We start from the raw sequence: 14473 nt of genomic DNA, 5'->3' as shown, positions 1-14473 counted from the left end.
GTATACTTCAAGCCTTGGACATGGGGCAGCGAGATAAGGAAGAATGAGGGAGCAAAGCAGCTACAGAGGACAGCAGAAAGAAGGCTGCCATTCTGCCCTTTCCCCCACTCCAGCTGGGAATGAGCAACCAGCTCTTTTCATTTAACCCCTTTGCTACCCTACAGTCATCAGGGAACACTGAGCTAAAAGAGTTGGCTGTCAAAGTACTATTGCTAAGGCATTGAGAGGTCTGTTAATCTCTTCTTTTTTTTTTCTTTAGAGATAAGGTCTCACTGTTGCCCAGGCTGGAGTGCAGTGGCATAATCACGGCTCACTGCAGCCTCAAACTCCTAGGCTCATGTGATTCTCAGCCTCCTGAGTAGCTAGGACTACAGGCGCATGCCACCATGCCTGGCTAATTTTAAAATTTTTTTGTAGAGATGGGGGTCTCCCTATGTTGCCCAGGCTGGTCTTGAACTCGTGAGCTCAAACCAATCCTCCTGTCTCAGCCTCCTAAAGTTCTGGGATTACAGGTATGAGCCACTGTGCCCAGCCTCTGTTTTTTTGTTGTTGTTTTTTTGTTTTTTATTTTTTATTTTATTATACTTTATGTTCTAGGGTACATGTGCACAACGTGCAGGTTTGTTACATATGTATACATGTGCCATGTTGGTGTGCTGCACCCATTAACTCATCATTTACATTAGTTATATCTCCTAATGCTATCCCTCCCCCCTCCCCCCACCCCACAAGAGGCCCCGGTGTGTGATGTTCCCCTTCCTGTGTCCAAGTGTTCTCATTGTTCAATTCCCACCTATGAGTGAGAACATGCGGTGTTTGGTTTTCTGTTCTTGCGATAGTTTGCTGAGCATGATGGTTTCCAGCTGCATCCATGTCCCTACAAAGGACATGAACTCATCCTTTTTTATGGCTGCATAGTATTCCATGGTGTATATGTGCCACATTTTCTTAATCCAGTCTGTCATTGATGGACATTTGGATGCTATAAAGACACACGCACACGTATGTTTTTGTTTTGTTTTTGAGACACAGTCTTGCTCTGTCTCCCCGGCTGGAGTGCAGTGGTGCAATCTCAGCTCACTGCAAGCTCCACCTCCCGGGTTCAAGCCATTCTCCTGCCTCAGCCTCCTGAGTAGCTGGGACTACAGGTGCCCGCCACCACATCCAGCTGCTTTTCTGTATTTTTTAGTAGAGACAGGGTTTCACCGTGTTAGCCAGGATGGTCTTGATCTCCTGATGTCATGATCCACCCGCCTCGGCCTCCCAAAGGGCTGGGATTACAGGCGTGAGCCACCACACCTGGCCACCTCTGTTAAGCTTCTGTAATAGCTCTCTCCAATTAATTTTTACAGTTACCTCAAACAATTCTAAAGGGCATGTATATGAGGGAAATTGTTGTGCAAAGCTTATTTTTTCTACATATTTGAACTATATAAATTTTTTCCTCAAAATATAAAGAAATGAAATATCAAATAAAGAACTAATCTGGTAAGAAGAACTTTCTGCGACAAGATAACCCATCAATCAAGGAAACAGGTGGGTGCCCTCTAATGAAGGTTAAATAAAAGGAAAAGACTACCTATAGCACAGAGTTTCTCAATCTTTAGTACTATGGACATTTCAGCCCAAATAATTATTTGTAGCAGTGCTGTCCTGTGCATTATAGGATACTCAGCAGCATCTCTGGTCTCTACCAACTAGATGCCAGTAGCACATGCCCCAGGCATAACAACCAACAATGTCTCCAGACATTGCCAAATGCTCCCTGGGGGAAAAACTGCCCCTAGGATGAGAACCACTGTCACAGTGAGGTGGACCAGAGAGCCTCAAATCTGCTCTGGCTTGAACCCTGGAGGTCAAGGTTGCAGCGCTGTGATCACACCATTGCACGCCGGCCTGGGTGACAGAAGGAGAGCCTGTCTCAAAGAACAAAAACAACAAAAAAGGTAGCAGACTCTGAGCTTGAGCACCTAAGAAAAGCAACGAAACTTACATGGGTTTTGAGTATCTGTCTAGGCCTAGTTTCCATATCTGTAATTTTATCAGGCAATCTGAAATATTTCAGTTCTAAGATTCCCCAAATCTTTGAGTTTAACAATAGAAATGATCCAGAGCTTGCAGTGAGCTGAGATCTGGCCACTGCACTCCAGCCCGGGCGACAGAGCGAGACTCCGTCTCAAAAAAAAAAAAAAAAAAAAACAATAGAAATGATAATCAGCAAAGGGTAGAATGAGAGGAACATTCAGGGATCAGCTAGTCATATGATTCTGATTTCAGGTAATAAATTATAGTTTTTATCTATTTATTTATTTTCTATATATTTATTATCTATAACAACAGATACTGTTTACTAGTGTTTACTATGTGCCAGATCACGTTCTAAGCACTTTACATGAATATTAACATTGGAATAACTCATTTATTCATTCAATAATATTTACTGAAGATTGAATTAGAGCCTGTAGTAGAGAAACAAAATATCAACATAAGGTTCCTGGCCTCAAGGAGGGTACAATCTAGTTAGATTGAAAAGATATGCACCATATTTTCAGTTGAATGACTACAACAAAAGTAATAAAACAAGACAGAATAAGATTCAATGTCCAAGGAGTGGTATAGACAATAAAACCCTATGAAGTCAGGATGGGCAAAACTGATTAAGAAAGGCTTCATAAAAGGTAGATAGATCTTATGTTAGGACTTGAAAAATAGTAAAGATCCCTGGCTGGAGTGTAATGACGCAATCTCGGCTCACTGCAACCTCCACAACCCGGGTTCAAGTGATTCTTCTGCCTCACCCTCCCGAGTAGCTGGGACCACAGGCACGCACCACCACGCCTGGCTAATTTTTGTATTTTAGTGGAGACAGGTGTCACCATACTGGCCAGGCCGGTCTTGAACTCCTGACCTCGTGATCAACCCACCTCAGACTCCTGAAGTACTGGGATTATAGGCGTGAGCTACCATGCCCAGAGTATTTACCCTTTTTTTAAAAATTGAGACAGAGGCTGGGCGCGGTGGCTCAAGCCTGTAATCCCAGCACTGTGGGAGGCCAAGACGGGCGGATCACGAGGTCAGGAGTTTGAGACCATCCTGGCTAACACGGTGAAACCCCGTCTCTACTGAAAATACAAAAGCTAGCCGGGCGAGGTGGCGGGCGCCTGTAGTCCCAGCTACTCGGGAGGCTGAGGCAGGAGAATGGCGTAGACCTGGGAGGCGGAGCTTGCAGTGAGCTGAGATCCGGCCACTGCACTCCAGCCTGGGAGACAGAGCGAGACTCCATCTCAAAAAAAAAAAAATTGAGACAGAGTCTCACTCTTGCCCAAGCTGGAGTGCAGTGGTGTGATCTTGGCTCACTGCAACCTCCACCTCCTGGGTTCAAGTGATTCTCCTGCCTCAGCCTCCCAAGTAGCTGGAATTACAGGCGCATGCCATGATGCCTGGCTAATTTTTTGTATTTTTAGTAGAGACAAGGTTTTGCCATGTTGGCCAGGCTGGTCTCAAACTCCTGACCTCAAGTGATCCACCTGCCTCGGCTTCCCAAGGTGCTGGGATTACAGGCCTCAGCCACCAGGCCTAGCCTCATTCTATTTACCTTTAACTTACATAGTAAAGCCTTTGCTCACAATTACCTTAAACAAACTTAAGCCTAGTTTCCAACCCATCCATCCTGAAGTTTGAATTAGAGAACCTTAACAGAAAAGTACTTTGTTTTTGTTAGTTTTCAGGTAGAAGAAAAAAGCAATGGTTTAACATCAACAACAAACCACTATGTCTCCTTTGACCATATGCTGGGAGTTAGGTTCTCTCTAATGTCTAAATCATATATCATATCTCATATCTCACCAGTAAATAACTGACCGTTCCCTGGTGACCTGACATAATTCATGACTCTCCCTAAACCTTCAACCTCTACACAAGATAGTAACTGGGTCAGAATGGCAAGTGCTCCCTGTGCTTCAGGGATATTCATACTGAAGATACTGAAATGCTCATGTATAGCACACATGGTAACATCTATGTACTCCCACAAGGAAACTACATGTTTCTGTATCCCAAGAGGTAGATTTGCCTGTACTCGTTCTTTTGAATTATAAACTATTTTCTTTTTTTTTTTTTTTTTTGAGATGGAGTTTTGCTCTGTCGCCCAGCCTGGAGTGCAATGGTGTGATCTCAGCTCACTGCAACCAATCTCCGCCTCCGGGTTCAAGCGATTATCCTGCCTCAGCCTCCCGAGTAGCTGGGATTACAGGCACCCGCCACCACGTCCAGCTAATTTTTTGTAGTTTTAGTAGAGACGGGGTTTCACCATGTTGGCCAGGCTGGTCTTCAACTTCTGACCTGAGGGGATCTGCCCACCTCAGCCTCCCAAAGTGCTGGGATTATAGGCATGAGCCACTGCACCCAGCCTATAAAACATTTTCTACCCTGGCCAGGGAATAGAAGATGAGAGAAGGAAGACATAAACGTTTTCTTTTTTAAGACAGGGTCTTGCTCTGTCACCCAAGCTGGAGTGCAGTAGTTCACTGCAACCTCCATCTCCCGGGTTCAACCATCTGGGCCCATTGTAACCTCCACCTCCCAGGTTTAAGCAGTTCTTCTGCCTCAGCCTCCCAAGTAGCTGGGATTACAGGTGCCCACCACCACACCCAGCTAATTTTTCTTTGTATTTTTAGTAGAGATGGGTTTCGCCATGTGGGTCAGGCTGGTCTCTAACTCCTGACCTCAGGTGATCCACCCACCTTGGCCTCCCAGACTGCTGGGATTACAGGGATTACAGACATGAGCCACTGTGCCTGGATGACATAAACATTTTCTAAAGACCCACTTTGTGCAGGGCACCCCACCAAGTACTTTACACTTATTTTTTTTGAGATGGAGTCTTGCTTTGTCTCCCAAGCTGGAGTGCAGTGGCACAATCTCAGCTCACTGCAACCTCCACTCTCCAAGTTCAAGCGACTCTCATGTCTTAGATTCCCGAGTAGCTGCGATTACATGCGCACGCCACTATGCCTGGTAAATGGGGTTTCACCATGTTGACCAGGCTGGTTTCGAACTCGTAACCTCAAGTGATCCACCCATCTCAGCCTCGCAAACTGCTGGGATTACAGGCATGGGCCCCTGCACCCCGCCTACTTTACACATTCTAACAACCCTGTGAAGTAGGTGAGAACACTGTGATGAGGAATGTTAAATTAACTGTCCAGGGTCCCTTAGAAAGTGGCAGTTCCAACATCTGAATCCAGCTTGACTCCAAAGCCCAAGCACATTCCTTCATATTACACAGCTTTTCACAAGCCCTGTTATCTGCTAGATCCCATGCTACAGTACCAATGACTTAGATCATTTTGGTACCTAAAGACTCAGCTCAGCCTTGTGCCAAACTTCCAGATCTATTTTTATTCTTAGCAGTCTTTAAAACTACCTGGCTTTCTGTGGTAGGTTGCAAAAACATCTTGATGCTCTTCCTTTCAAGAGGCAGAGTCTATTTCCCTACTCTTTGACTCTGGGCTGACCATGTGACTTACTTTGACCAGTAGCACTGTGGGAGTTCTCAACCTGGGTCTCAAGAGGCCCTGCAGCTTCTGCTTTTGTAATTTAAAAAAATTTTTTTTGACACAGAGTTTCGCTCTTGTTGCCCAGGCTGGAATGCAATTGCGCAATCTTGGCTCACTGCAACCTCCGCCTCCCGGGTTCATGCGATTCTCCCTCAGCCTCCTGAGTAGCTGGGACTACAGGCACACACCACCATGCCTGGCTAATTTTTGTATTTTTAGTACAGATGGGGTTTCACTATGTTGACCAGGCTGGCCTCGAACTCCTGACCTTGTGATCCACACGCCTCAGCCTCCCAAAGTGTTGGGATTACAGGCACGAGCCGCTGCACCCAGGCAAAATCCGGCAACCTTTAAAAGCAACGGACAAAAGGTATGTGCACTGGCAACTCCAGGGCTTATGAGACTCGGTCCTTGGAGTTTCAACCACATTGTTTTTATTTATTCATTTATTTTTTTGAGACAGAGTCTCACTCTGTCACCCAGGTTGGAGTGCAGTGATGCAATCTTGGCTCACTGCAACCTCTGTCTTCCAAGTTCAAGCAATTCTCCTGCCTCAGCCTCCCAAGTAGTTGGGATTATAAGCATGCACCAACATGTCTGGCTAATTTTTTTTGTATTTTTAGTAGAAACGGGGTTTCACCATGTTGGTCAGGCTGGTCTCGAACTCCTGACCTTCTGATCAGCCCACCTCGGCCTTCCAAAGTGCTGGGATTACAGGCGTGAGCCACCATACCTGGCCCCAATTTTTTAATTTTTATTATTTATTATTTATTTATTTATCTTTTTTGAGACAGAGTTTTGCTCTTGTTGCCCAGGCTGGAGTGCAATGGCACGATCTCGGCTCACTGCACCCTCTGCCTCCCAGGTTCAAGCAATTCTCCTGCCTCAGCCTCCTGAGTAGCTGAGATTACAGGTGCCTGCCATCACACCTGGCTAATATTTGTATTTTTAGTAGAGATGGGGTTTCACCATGTTGGCCAAGTTGGTCTCGAACTCCTGACCTCAAGTGATCCACCCGCCTTGGCCTCCCAAAGTGCTGTTATTATACAGGTGTGAGCCACAGCACCCGGCCCACATTGTTTTTTAAAAGCAGTTCTAAGTCTTGGGAGACAGCTCAGGCCAAATCTAGAAGCAGTAATTTAAATATGTACAGAAGGCTTTATGATCTTCTGTACCTTCTGAGGATGACTTTTAGCACGCCCCCCGGGTGCCAGGAAAAGAAGAGAAGATGGAACCAGGCCGGGAAACTGGGACTCGCGCCTGTAAGGTAAGAAGCTGGCAGTGAAACCAGTGATCATGCCCACTGGCGCTCCATGCTAGGCAAGCAGAGCGCAGATTCGGCGTCTCACAAAAAAAAAAAAAAAAGAGGAAGCCAAGCTTCAGAGGTCTAACTGTATGGCTGCTTAAACATTGAATGAGGTGATGATCCTACGTACTGGCTAAGCGAAATTTCTTGAATACAGTTCTTTTTTTTTTTTTTTTAAATTTTATTTTTTGAGACGGAGTCTCGCTCTGTCGCCCAGGCTGGAATGTAGTGGCCGGATCTCAGCTCACTGCAAGCTCCGCCTCCCAGGTTCACGCCATTCTCCTGGCTCAGCCTCCCGAGTAGCTAGGACTACAGGCGCCCGCCACCTTGCCCAGCTAGTTTTTTGTATTTTTTAGTAGAGACGGGGTTTCACCGTGTTTGCCAGGATGGTCTCGATCTCCTGACCTTGTGATCCGCCCGTCTCGGCCTCCCAAAGTTCTGGGATTACAGGCTTGAGCCACCGCGCCCGGCCCTTGAATATAATTCTTGAACTTTATATCATAGTTCTTGAGAGAATGTTACTTCATGGACAAAATAGGCTATTATTTATAAAAGATCAGAATTAACTTGTTAAAATTGAGTTAGCTATTATGGAATTTATATCAAACATCAAAATGTTCTTCCTTTCCTTTTTTTTTTTTTTTGCCCAAGTTATCACCCTGTCATCCAGGCTAGAGTCCAGTGGCACGATCATGGTTCACCGTAGGCTCTACCTCCTGGGCTCAGTTGATTGTCCTACCTCAGCCTTGTCTGTAGCTGGAACTATAGGTGCATGCCACCATGCCCGGCTAATTTTTGTAGAGACTAGGTCTCACCATGTTGCCCAGGTTGGTCTTGAACTCCTGGGCTCAAGCAATCCGCTAGCTTTGGCCTTCCAAAATGCTGGGATTACAGGCATGAGCCACTGTGCCCAGCCTAAAATTATTTTTTTAAGGTAAACTTACCATCAGCTTTTCACACAAGTGTTTCAAGTTTAACAAAAGATACAACTCTACTTTAAATACAACTCAGAGTGTTACATTACAATAATTACCATCAGCTAAAAAAAAAAAGTCTGCAGCATAAAAAAGCAGTACCTTTTATTATGACTCTACTTTAAGATTCTAGAGCTGAACTTGGAACTTAAAGTTGCTAAATCACTTGCAAAAAATTAAATTGTACCTGGTGACTGTGCTTAATAATGATTACTCAGAAAAGCCGTGGCATCATCAACTGGAGACTAGCCAAGTGCACCTGCAAACTCAGGTGGTCAGAAGAGGCAGAGATCATCTTTGATAAATAGGGATGACCTATAAACTGATTCTGAGTATTTTTTGTACTTGGGAGCTGAGCCAGGGTGACAAGATTAGTGAATCCAGGCCCCAGAATGTGCCATGAGGGCCACTGTGTACTCTCTCAGGGGTTTGTAATTGCTGTTCTCCCTCCATAACACTCTCTCCATTGGGGTGTGGGGGGGGGGGCAGGGCTCAGTCAATGCTCTGATGAGTCTAATTTCATTCATTAATTCAGCCTAAATCTGCAGGGTGCCTACTATGCTAAGTGACATTTCTTGTGAGATGATTCAGTTATGCATCTTCCTGAAAAAAGAGGAAAAAAAGAATGCAGAGAAAAATAATAACTTAAGGGACTGCTTTTCTATGCAAGAAGCACTAAGTATTTCCGAAACAAATATGTAGATATATTTGTACTTCATTTGGAATGGATCAAGCGCCAAAAAAGAAATCTTTTACTGGTACCTGTATCCTAATTCTTCACTAAGATGGATCATATGAAGGATATATGACTCCTTGCTTGTTCCAGTGAGGCCAGGCAACAATAAGATAGTAGGTCTCGAGCTGGCATCCATATAACACGTACTGTTATCATTATCAAACCAGTCCAGTGAAATCTGTCCTCCATCTGCAGTTTTAATAAGTTCACTGAAAGGAATAATTCAGAAGACATTACTATTTACATGTTTTAAGTCATGTCTTAATTTTCTGTTTTAATTCTAAACACATGACATTATTTGGTCATCGAAAAACAACATTTTTCCAGCATTCATGAACACACACCCATATCTCAATCTACTATCATTTTCTTTCATTAGAAGGATGTTATGAAGATTAGCACCGTCAAGTATTTCCAGCAACCTCCGTACAAGGCCGTATATAAAGATGAACTGCGAATTATTAACATAAATGAGTACTTACTCACTACCCTGTAACACCCAGCATTCAACCCTTGTTTGATTGAGGTCACTCAACTAATGCGACAGGGAAGTCTGAATAAGTAAAATGCTGATCTAATCTCTGACCACCGCTCTAGCTCTTCGGACTCAATAATGCAGTCTCCCTGTATAGTATACTTCAAGATTTTCTTCTGAAATAATTTAAAGTTATTTCTCACATAGTATTTATAAACTTACAGAATTTTCCCAAACAAACAGTGTAAGTTCCAGGCAACAAAATAAACTCCAGAAGGATAGATGACTAAGGGAAATTAATAACAGGCACCATTTGAATCTGGTTCCTGATAAATCCTGGACCGTATCTTTAACACATCAAGAGCTATTATCATCAAGATCCCATTTGCCTGTCAATAGGAAGTCATTTTACACCAATCAATGGCCCAAAACCCAAATTAAGAGGCATCCTTCTCGCCCCACCCCCACCCCCAGTATCTGCTACATATCAATGAATGAATGCAGATCATCAAAGGATCTGGGTCTTTTTGACAGATGTATAACAAACTGCGAGACAGTAATCCCCAAACACTTCTCTCATCCTAAAAATAAACTATTTACATCAGGTCGGGGGTTAGGGCAGGGACCAGGAGGCAAATACCTGAGTATTTTCCTGCAGCTGGGGGTGGAGCCGAGGACATACCCTCCATTTTCATTCCCTCTTTCTGTTCTATATACTTCCTAAAGCAGAGATTCTATTAACCAAGAACTGGGAATCAGCAAACAAAAAAACAAAAAACTGTGATTTTGCAGAAATGACTGAAAACGGAACTTCACTTACTTCCTGTACTCCACCGGGGGCTTCGAAGTGATGAAAGGTCTAAGCAGGGTCTGTCCTCGACTCTCCCAGCACCAGACCGTCGGGTAGTACGTTTCTGTCACCACGGGACAGTGGTCTTGAAGGAAGCGGCTGAAACTCTCACCCCCCGTCACTAACTGAGGTTTCTGAAGGGAAAAGCAGTATCAGAGAAGGGCCCAGAGCAAAGTTTCTGCCAACCGTAAACCAGAAACCGGTAAAGACTTGTCGCTCGCGCGCGCGCTCCCTCCGATTACATCTCTTTCTGGAGGGCTGACGCAAAGAATTCACAGTCACAGAGGACTGAAACGGGGGTTTCGCCAAAGCCCAGAGGGGAAGGCAATTGTTTGTTTGTTTTTACCTCCGCCTCACGGGTTCAGGGGACTCTCCTGCCTCAGCCTCCCGCGTAGCTGGGATTGCAGGCGTCCGACACCACGCTGGGCTAATTTTTTGTAATTTTAACGGGGTTTCACCGTTTTGGTCAGGTTGGTCTCGAACTCTTGGCCTCAAGTGATCCACCCGCCTTGGGCTCCCAAAGTGCTGAGATACAGGCGTGAGCAACCGTGCCTTGCCGGGGGTCATTTTCAAAAGCGCCACGGCATTCCCGAGTGCGCCGCCGGCTTCGCGATCGGCGACCCGGCAGCGCCGCAGCGCGGAGATCAGCAGGGTCCAGGCTGCGCTCCCAGGACCGCCAGGCCGGGACCCCCAGGGAGCGGGCGAATGGGCGGGGACTGTCGGATTTCCCGCTCGCGCTCGTGGCGGCCGCTCAGGAGCAGCTCGCCGCCTTTCCCCGGGGCTGCCGACCTTCCCTGGTCGCACAGCCTCGCACTGCGCCTGCGACCCTCGCTCCCGGCCCAGCAGCCCGCGGCCCTGCGCCACCCCCGGCTCACCTTGGCAATGCTGCTCAGGTAGTAGAAGGCATAAGCGACGCTGAAGCCCAGGATGAGGGATAAGCCCACCCCCGAGCCAAAGAACCCCACCCGGGCTTGGTGCTCCAGGTAGAGGGAGAGCTCCCGGGACAACATCCGCAGGTCCATGGCCAGGCGCTGCATGACCCCTGGAGCGCTGCGCGCCGGTGCTGCGGCGGGAGGAGAGCCGGCCGGTGAGCGGGCGAGAGCGGGCGCGGCGCCGCCGCCTATCCCCGACTACAGCGTCTCCTGCGGGGCGGAGCGGCCCAGGGAGGCGTAGCCTGAAGCTTCGACCGCCGACGGCTCCGCCCCGGCTTCCCGGAGCCGCCCCCACTGCCAGCCACTCAGGAACCTTCCAGAAGCGCGGTTCCAAGACCGGCCACCGGGAGGGTGGGCGGATCGGGGTCTCCAAGCGAGGTCGCGGTCGGCGACGTTGAGCCCCCAAGAGTGGGCGGAAAACTGAGCCGACTTCGGAGATGAAGACCGGCCAGGCAGCGCCGGTTAAGGTCCCGCACCTGCTGCCCCAGTGACCTTGCATGATTCCGCTCTGCGGCGGGTGTCCCTAAACTAGAGGTTTAGAGTGCCAGGGAAGTGTGCCTTGCATTCAAAGATTTGGGGAGTTAATGCCAAAGATATGTTAGCAGATAAGAATCCCACATCCCCTAGACGTTTGCGTTGGTCCTCAAGACTATGGAAAGAGAAAAAATATTCTATGAACGTTCAACAGTGAGGACATCATACTCGACTCTGAATCACTCTGTGAATCTTTTTAGTTGCTCAGTGCCACTTAAATGAGAAGTGGTCTCTGAAAACAAATGAAAAGGTCTAGAATAGTAACCGGGATTCAATTGTTAAAAGCCTATTTGTGGTTCATTAATACTTAATTTAGAGACTTACGGAAATTCACACCGATTACCTAATGTACGGACAAGGAACCGTTTATGAAGTAGGGTCTCCTAGGCTTATTTATGGCAATATGATAAGTCAGTGTACTTACGGGTATCTGAAATGGTTAGAAGATTTAATAGCCTATGCCTATTATTATGAACTCCTCCCTCTGAGAGGTAGGAAGAGTGGCAAGACTTAAACAGACGAGAGAAGGGAAAGTCCTGTCTAGATTATGAAAAATGTCACAGGATTTTAAATTAATGATGTAACTTAGGTGGGGACATGAGACGGGCCAGAAGTGAGCAATTTATTTGATTTTGATTTGGTCATTGCAACTTGGTGATTGGCTGCAGCACACAAAATAATTCAATTACCTTTACTGAGCCTGTTTTTTTCTTGTTTTAATCATTTGTAGCATAACAATTCGACTTTATAGAGTTCCCAAGAGGACAAAATAGTGTATGTAGTGGACTCTCCGTGAGCAGAAGTAATTTTCATGCTCTGGCTCTCACACCTGGGCGCACATAGCAAACGTGAATGCATATGCTGCTTGCCATCCTTGAAACTTCCTAGCATTCATAACCCCTGAACCTGCCTTCTGCACTACCTACCAATAAATGCATGTATATTTCAGTTTAAGTTTGTTCTGTTTTTTTTTTTTTCTTGAGTCAGAGTTTCACTCTTGTTGCCCAGGCTGGAGTGCAATGGCGAGATCTCAGCGCACTGCAACCTGTGCCTTCCGGGTTCAAGCGATTCTCCTGCCTCAGCCTCCTGAGTAGCTGGGACTACAGGAATGCACCACCACACCCGGCTAATCTTGTATTTTTAGTAGAGATGAGGTTTCACCATGTTGACCAGGCTGGTCTTGAACTCCTAACCTCAGGTGATTTACCCGCCTCAGCTTCCTAAAGTGCTGGGATTACAGGCATGAGCTACTGCGCCTGGCCAAGTTTAAGTTTAAACTGAAAATATCATCAAATAAAATGTCTGTCTGAGCTTGGGCACTATATCAAAATACCATAGCCTAGGTGACTTAAACATACATTTATTTCTCACTGTTCTGGAGGCTGGAAGTCTGGGATCAGGGTGCCGATGTGGTTGGGTTTTGGTGAGGGCCCTCTTTTGCCTTGCAGATGGCTTCTCTTTTGCTGTGTCTTCCCATGGTGGATAAAGGAAGCTCTGATGTCTCTTCCTCTTCTATCACAGGTACCAATTCCATCATAGGGACCCTGTCCTCATGATGTCGCCTAATCCTAACTGCTTCCCAAAGGCCATGTCTCCTAATACCATCACCTTGAGGGGCTAGGGCTCCAACAGATGAAGGTGGAGGTGGGAGACACAAACATTGATGCCTATAATATTTTATAGGCATCATGGTGTGTAGAAAGTTTACTGACCTGGGAGTAAAAAACAGCTGTGAACTCATCCACTAAACTTAGGCAAATCATTTATTCTTTGGGGGCCTCAGTTCCTTGTCTGTAAAATGAGATGATTGAGATGGAGGTTGTCCAAGTTTCTTTCCTGTTAGAAAAACATTCACCATCTTTCCTTAGAACTACTATTTTGGCTGGGCGTGGTGGCTCACGCCTGTAATCCCAGCACTTTGGGAGGCCGAGGCAGTTGAATCACTTGAGGTCAGGAGTTCAAGACCAGCCTGACCAACATAGTGAAACCGCATCTCTACTAAAAATACAAGGAAATTAGCTGGGCATGGTGGCGGGTGCTTGTAATCCCAGCTACTCGGGAGGCTGAGATGGGAGAATCGCTGGAACCTGGGAAGGCGGAGGTTCCAGTGAGCCGAGATAATGCCACCGTACTCCAGCCTGGGTGACAGAGAGAAACTCTGTCTCAAAAAAAAAAAAAAACAAAAAACAAAACAAAACAAAACAAAAAACAAGAAACTATTATTCCCAATTTATACATGAGGAAATGAGAGCTCAGAAAGTTTCATTCATTCACTCAACCAGTTTCTTCTTGGGTGATTACAGGGCACTGAGGATCCAATGGTAATAAAACTTAGAGTCTAGTGTGGCAACAGAGGAGTAAGCAATTACATTACAAAAAGTGTGGTATCTGAGGGTGGTTCCAGATGCAGCAGGCACACAGGATTCTTAGTAGCAAACAGCAAAAATCAATTTGGGCTTACCATATGCAGAAAGGAACTTTAGTACAATGGCATTTAGTAGCTGATGAAACTCCACAAGGGCCAGAGAACAAGGCTTGGAAGTTAGGAACAATGCCTTTAAAAGTCATGGTGTTGGTCCTGTGATGACAATACTCCTGCTCTCTCTAGGCTACACTCCATGGATTTGGCATCCAGACCAACTACACTGGGCATGAGGCTGTGTTCTAAATCCCTGACACTGTTGCCTCTGGAAACAGGGTGTTACCACCTCTGCCCCCTCACTACAATGGATTATCCCTGCTTCTTAATTTCACTGTATCCTTATTTATTCAAAGTCTGTTGTGAATGGAACTGACTGGTGCAGTCTAGGTTGTATCTCAGCTTCCTCCCTGCTGTGGAGGTAGGAAAACAAATATCTGGCATTTTCAGTGTCTGTGGTGGGGCATGGATGCTGCTTCATTTGGTGAAGAGTCCCCACACACAGGTGAAGGTTCAGATGCTGGGCAGTCAATAAGAATGCAAATGTTTATTTACTTCAAGCATGTCATGGAGCAACTTAGCCACATCCAACAGTCTAGGGAAGATCAGAAAAGACTTCCTGAGAGATGTGAGCAAAGACCTAGATAAGAGATGAAGGTAAAGAGTTTGTATAGGCTGATTGAACTGCA

At 46.1% G+C, this 14473-nt stretch overlaps 1 protein-coding gene across 1 annotated transcript in view; it reads right to left on the bottom strand.

Moving 5' to 3' along the window:
- ABHD3 (abhydrolase domain containing 3, phospholipase) overlaps positions 1 to 11054 on the bottom strand; it is a 46007-nt gene extending 34953 nt beyond the window's left edge. The window contains exons 1-4 of the mRNA XM_017873516.1: positions 10775 to 11054; positions 9870 to 10033; positions 8601 to 8783; positions 5870 to 5906 (exon numbers count right to left, since the gene is read on the bottom strand). Of these exons, the coding sequence (XP_017729005.1) occupies positions 5870 to 5906; positions 8601 to 8783; positions 9870 to 10033; positions 10775 to 10936 (546 nt within the window). The 5' untranslated portion in view covers positions 10937 to 11054. The remainder of the gene's footprint in view (positions 1 to 5869; positions 5907 to 8600; positions 8784 to 9869; positions 10034 to 10774) is intronic.
- Positions 11055 to 14473: the final 3419 nt, after the last annotated feature.

The sequence above is a fragment of the Rhinopithecus bieti genome, unplaced genomic scaffold (assembly GCF_001698545.2).
Source record: "Rhinopithecus bieti isolate Rb0 unplaced genomic scaffold, ASM169854v2 scaffold_6946, whole genome shotgun sequence".
In the NCBI taxonomy this organism is placed as follows: Eukaryota; Metazoa; Chordata; class Mammalia; order Primates; family Cercopithecidae; genus Rhinopithecus; species Rhinopithecus bieti.
Note: the sequence above shows the minus strand (reverse complement) of the source record. Positions and strands in the feature narration are given on the sequence as shown.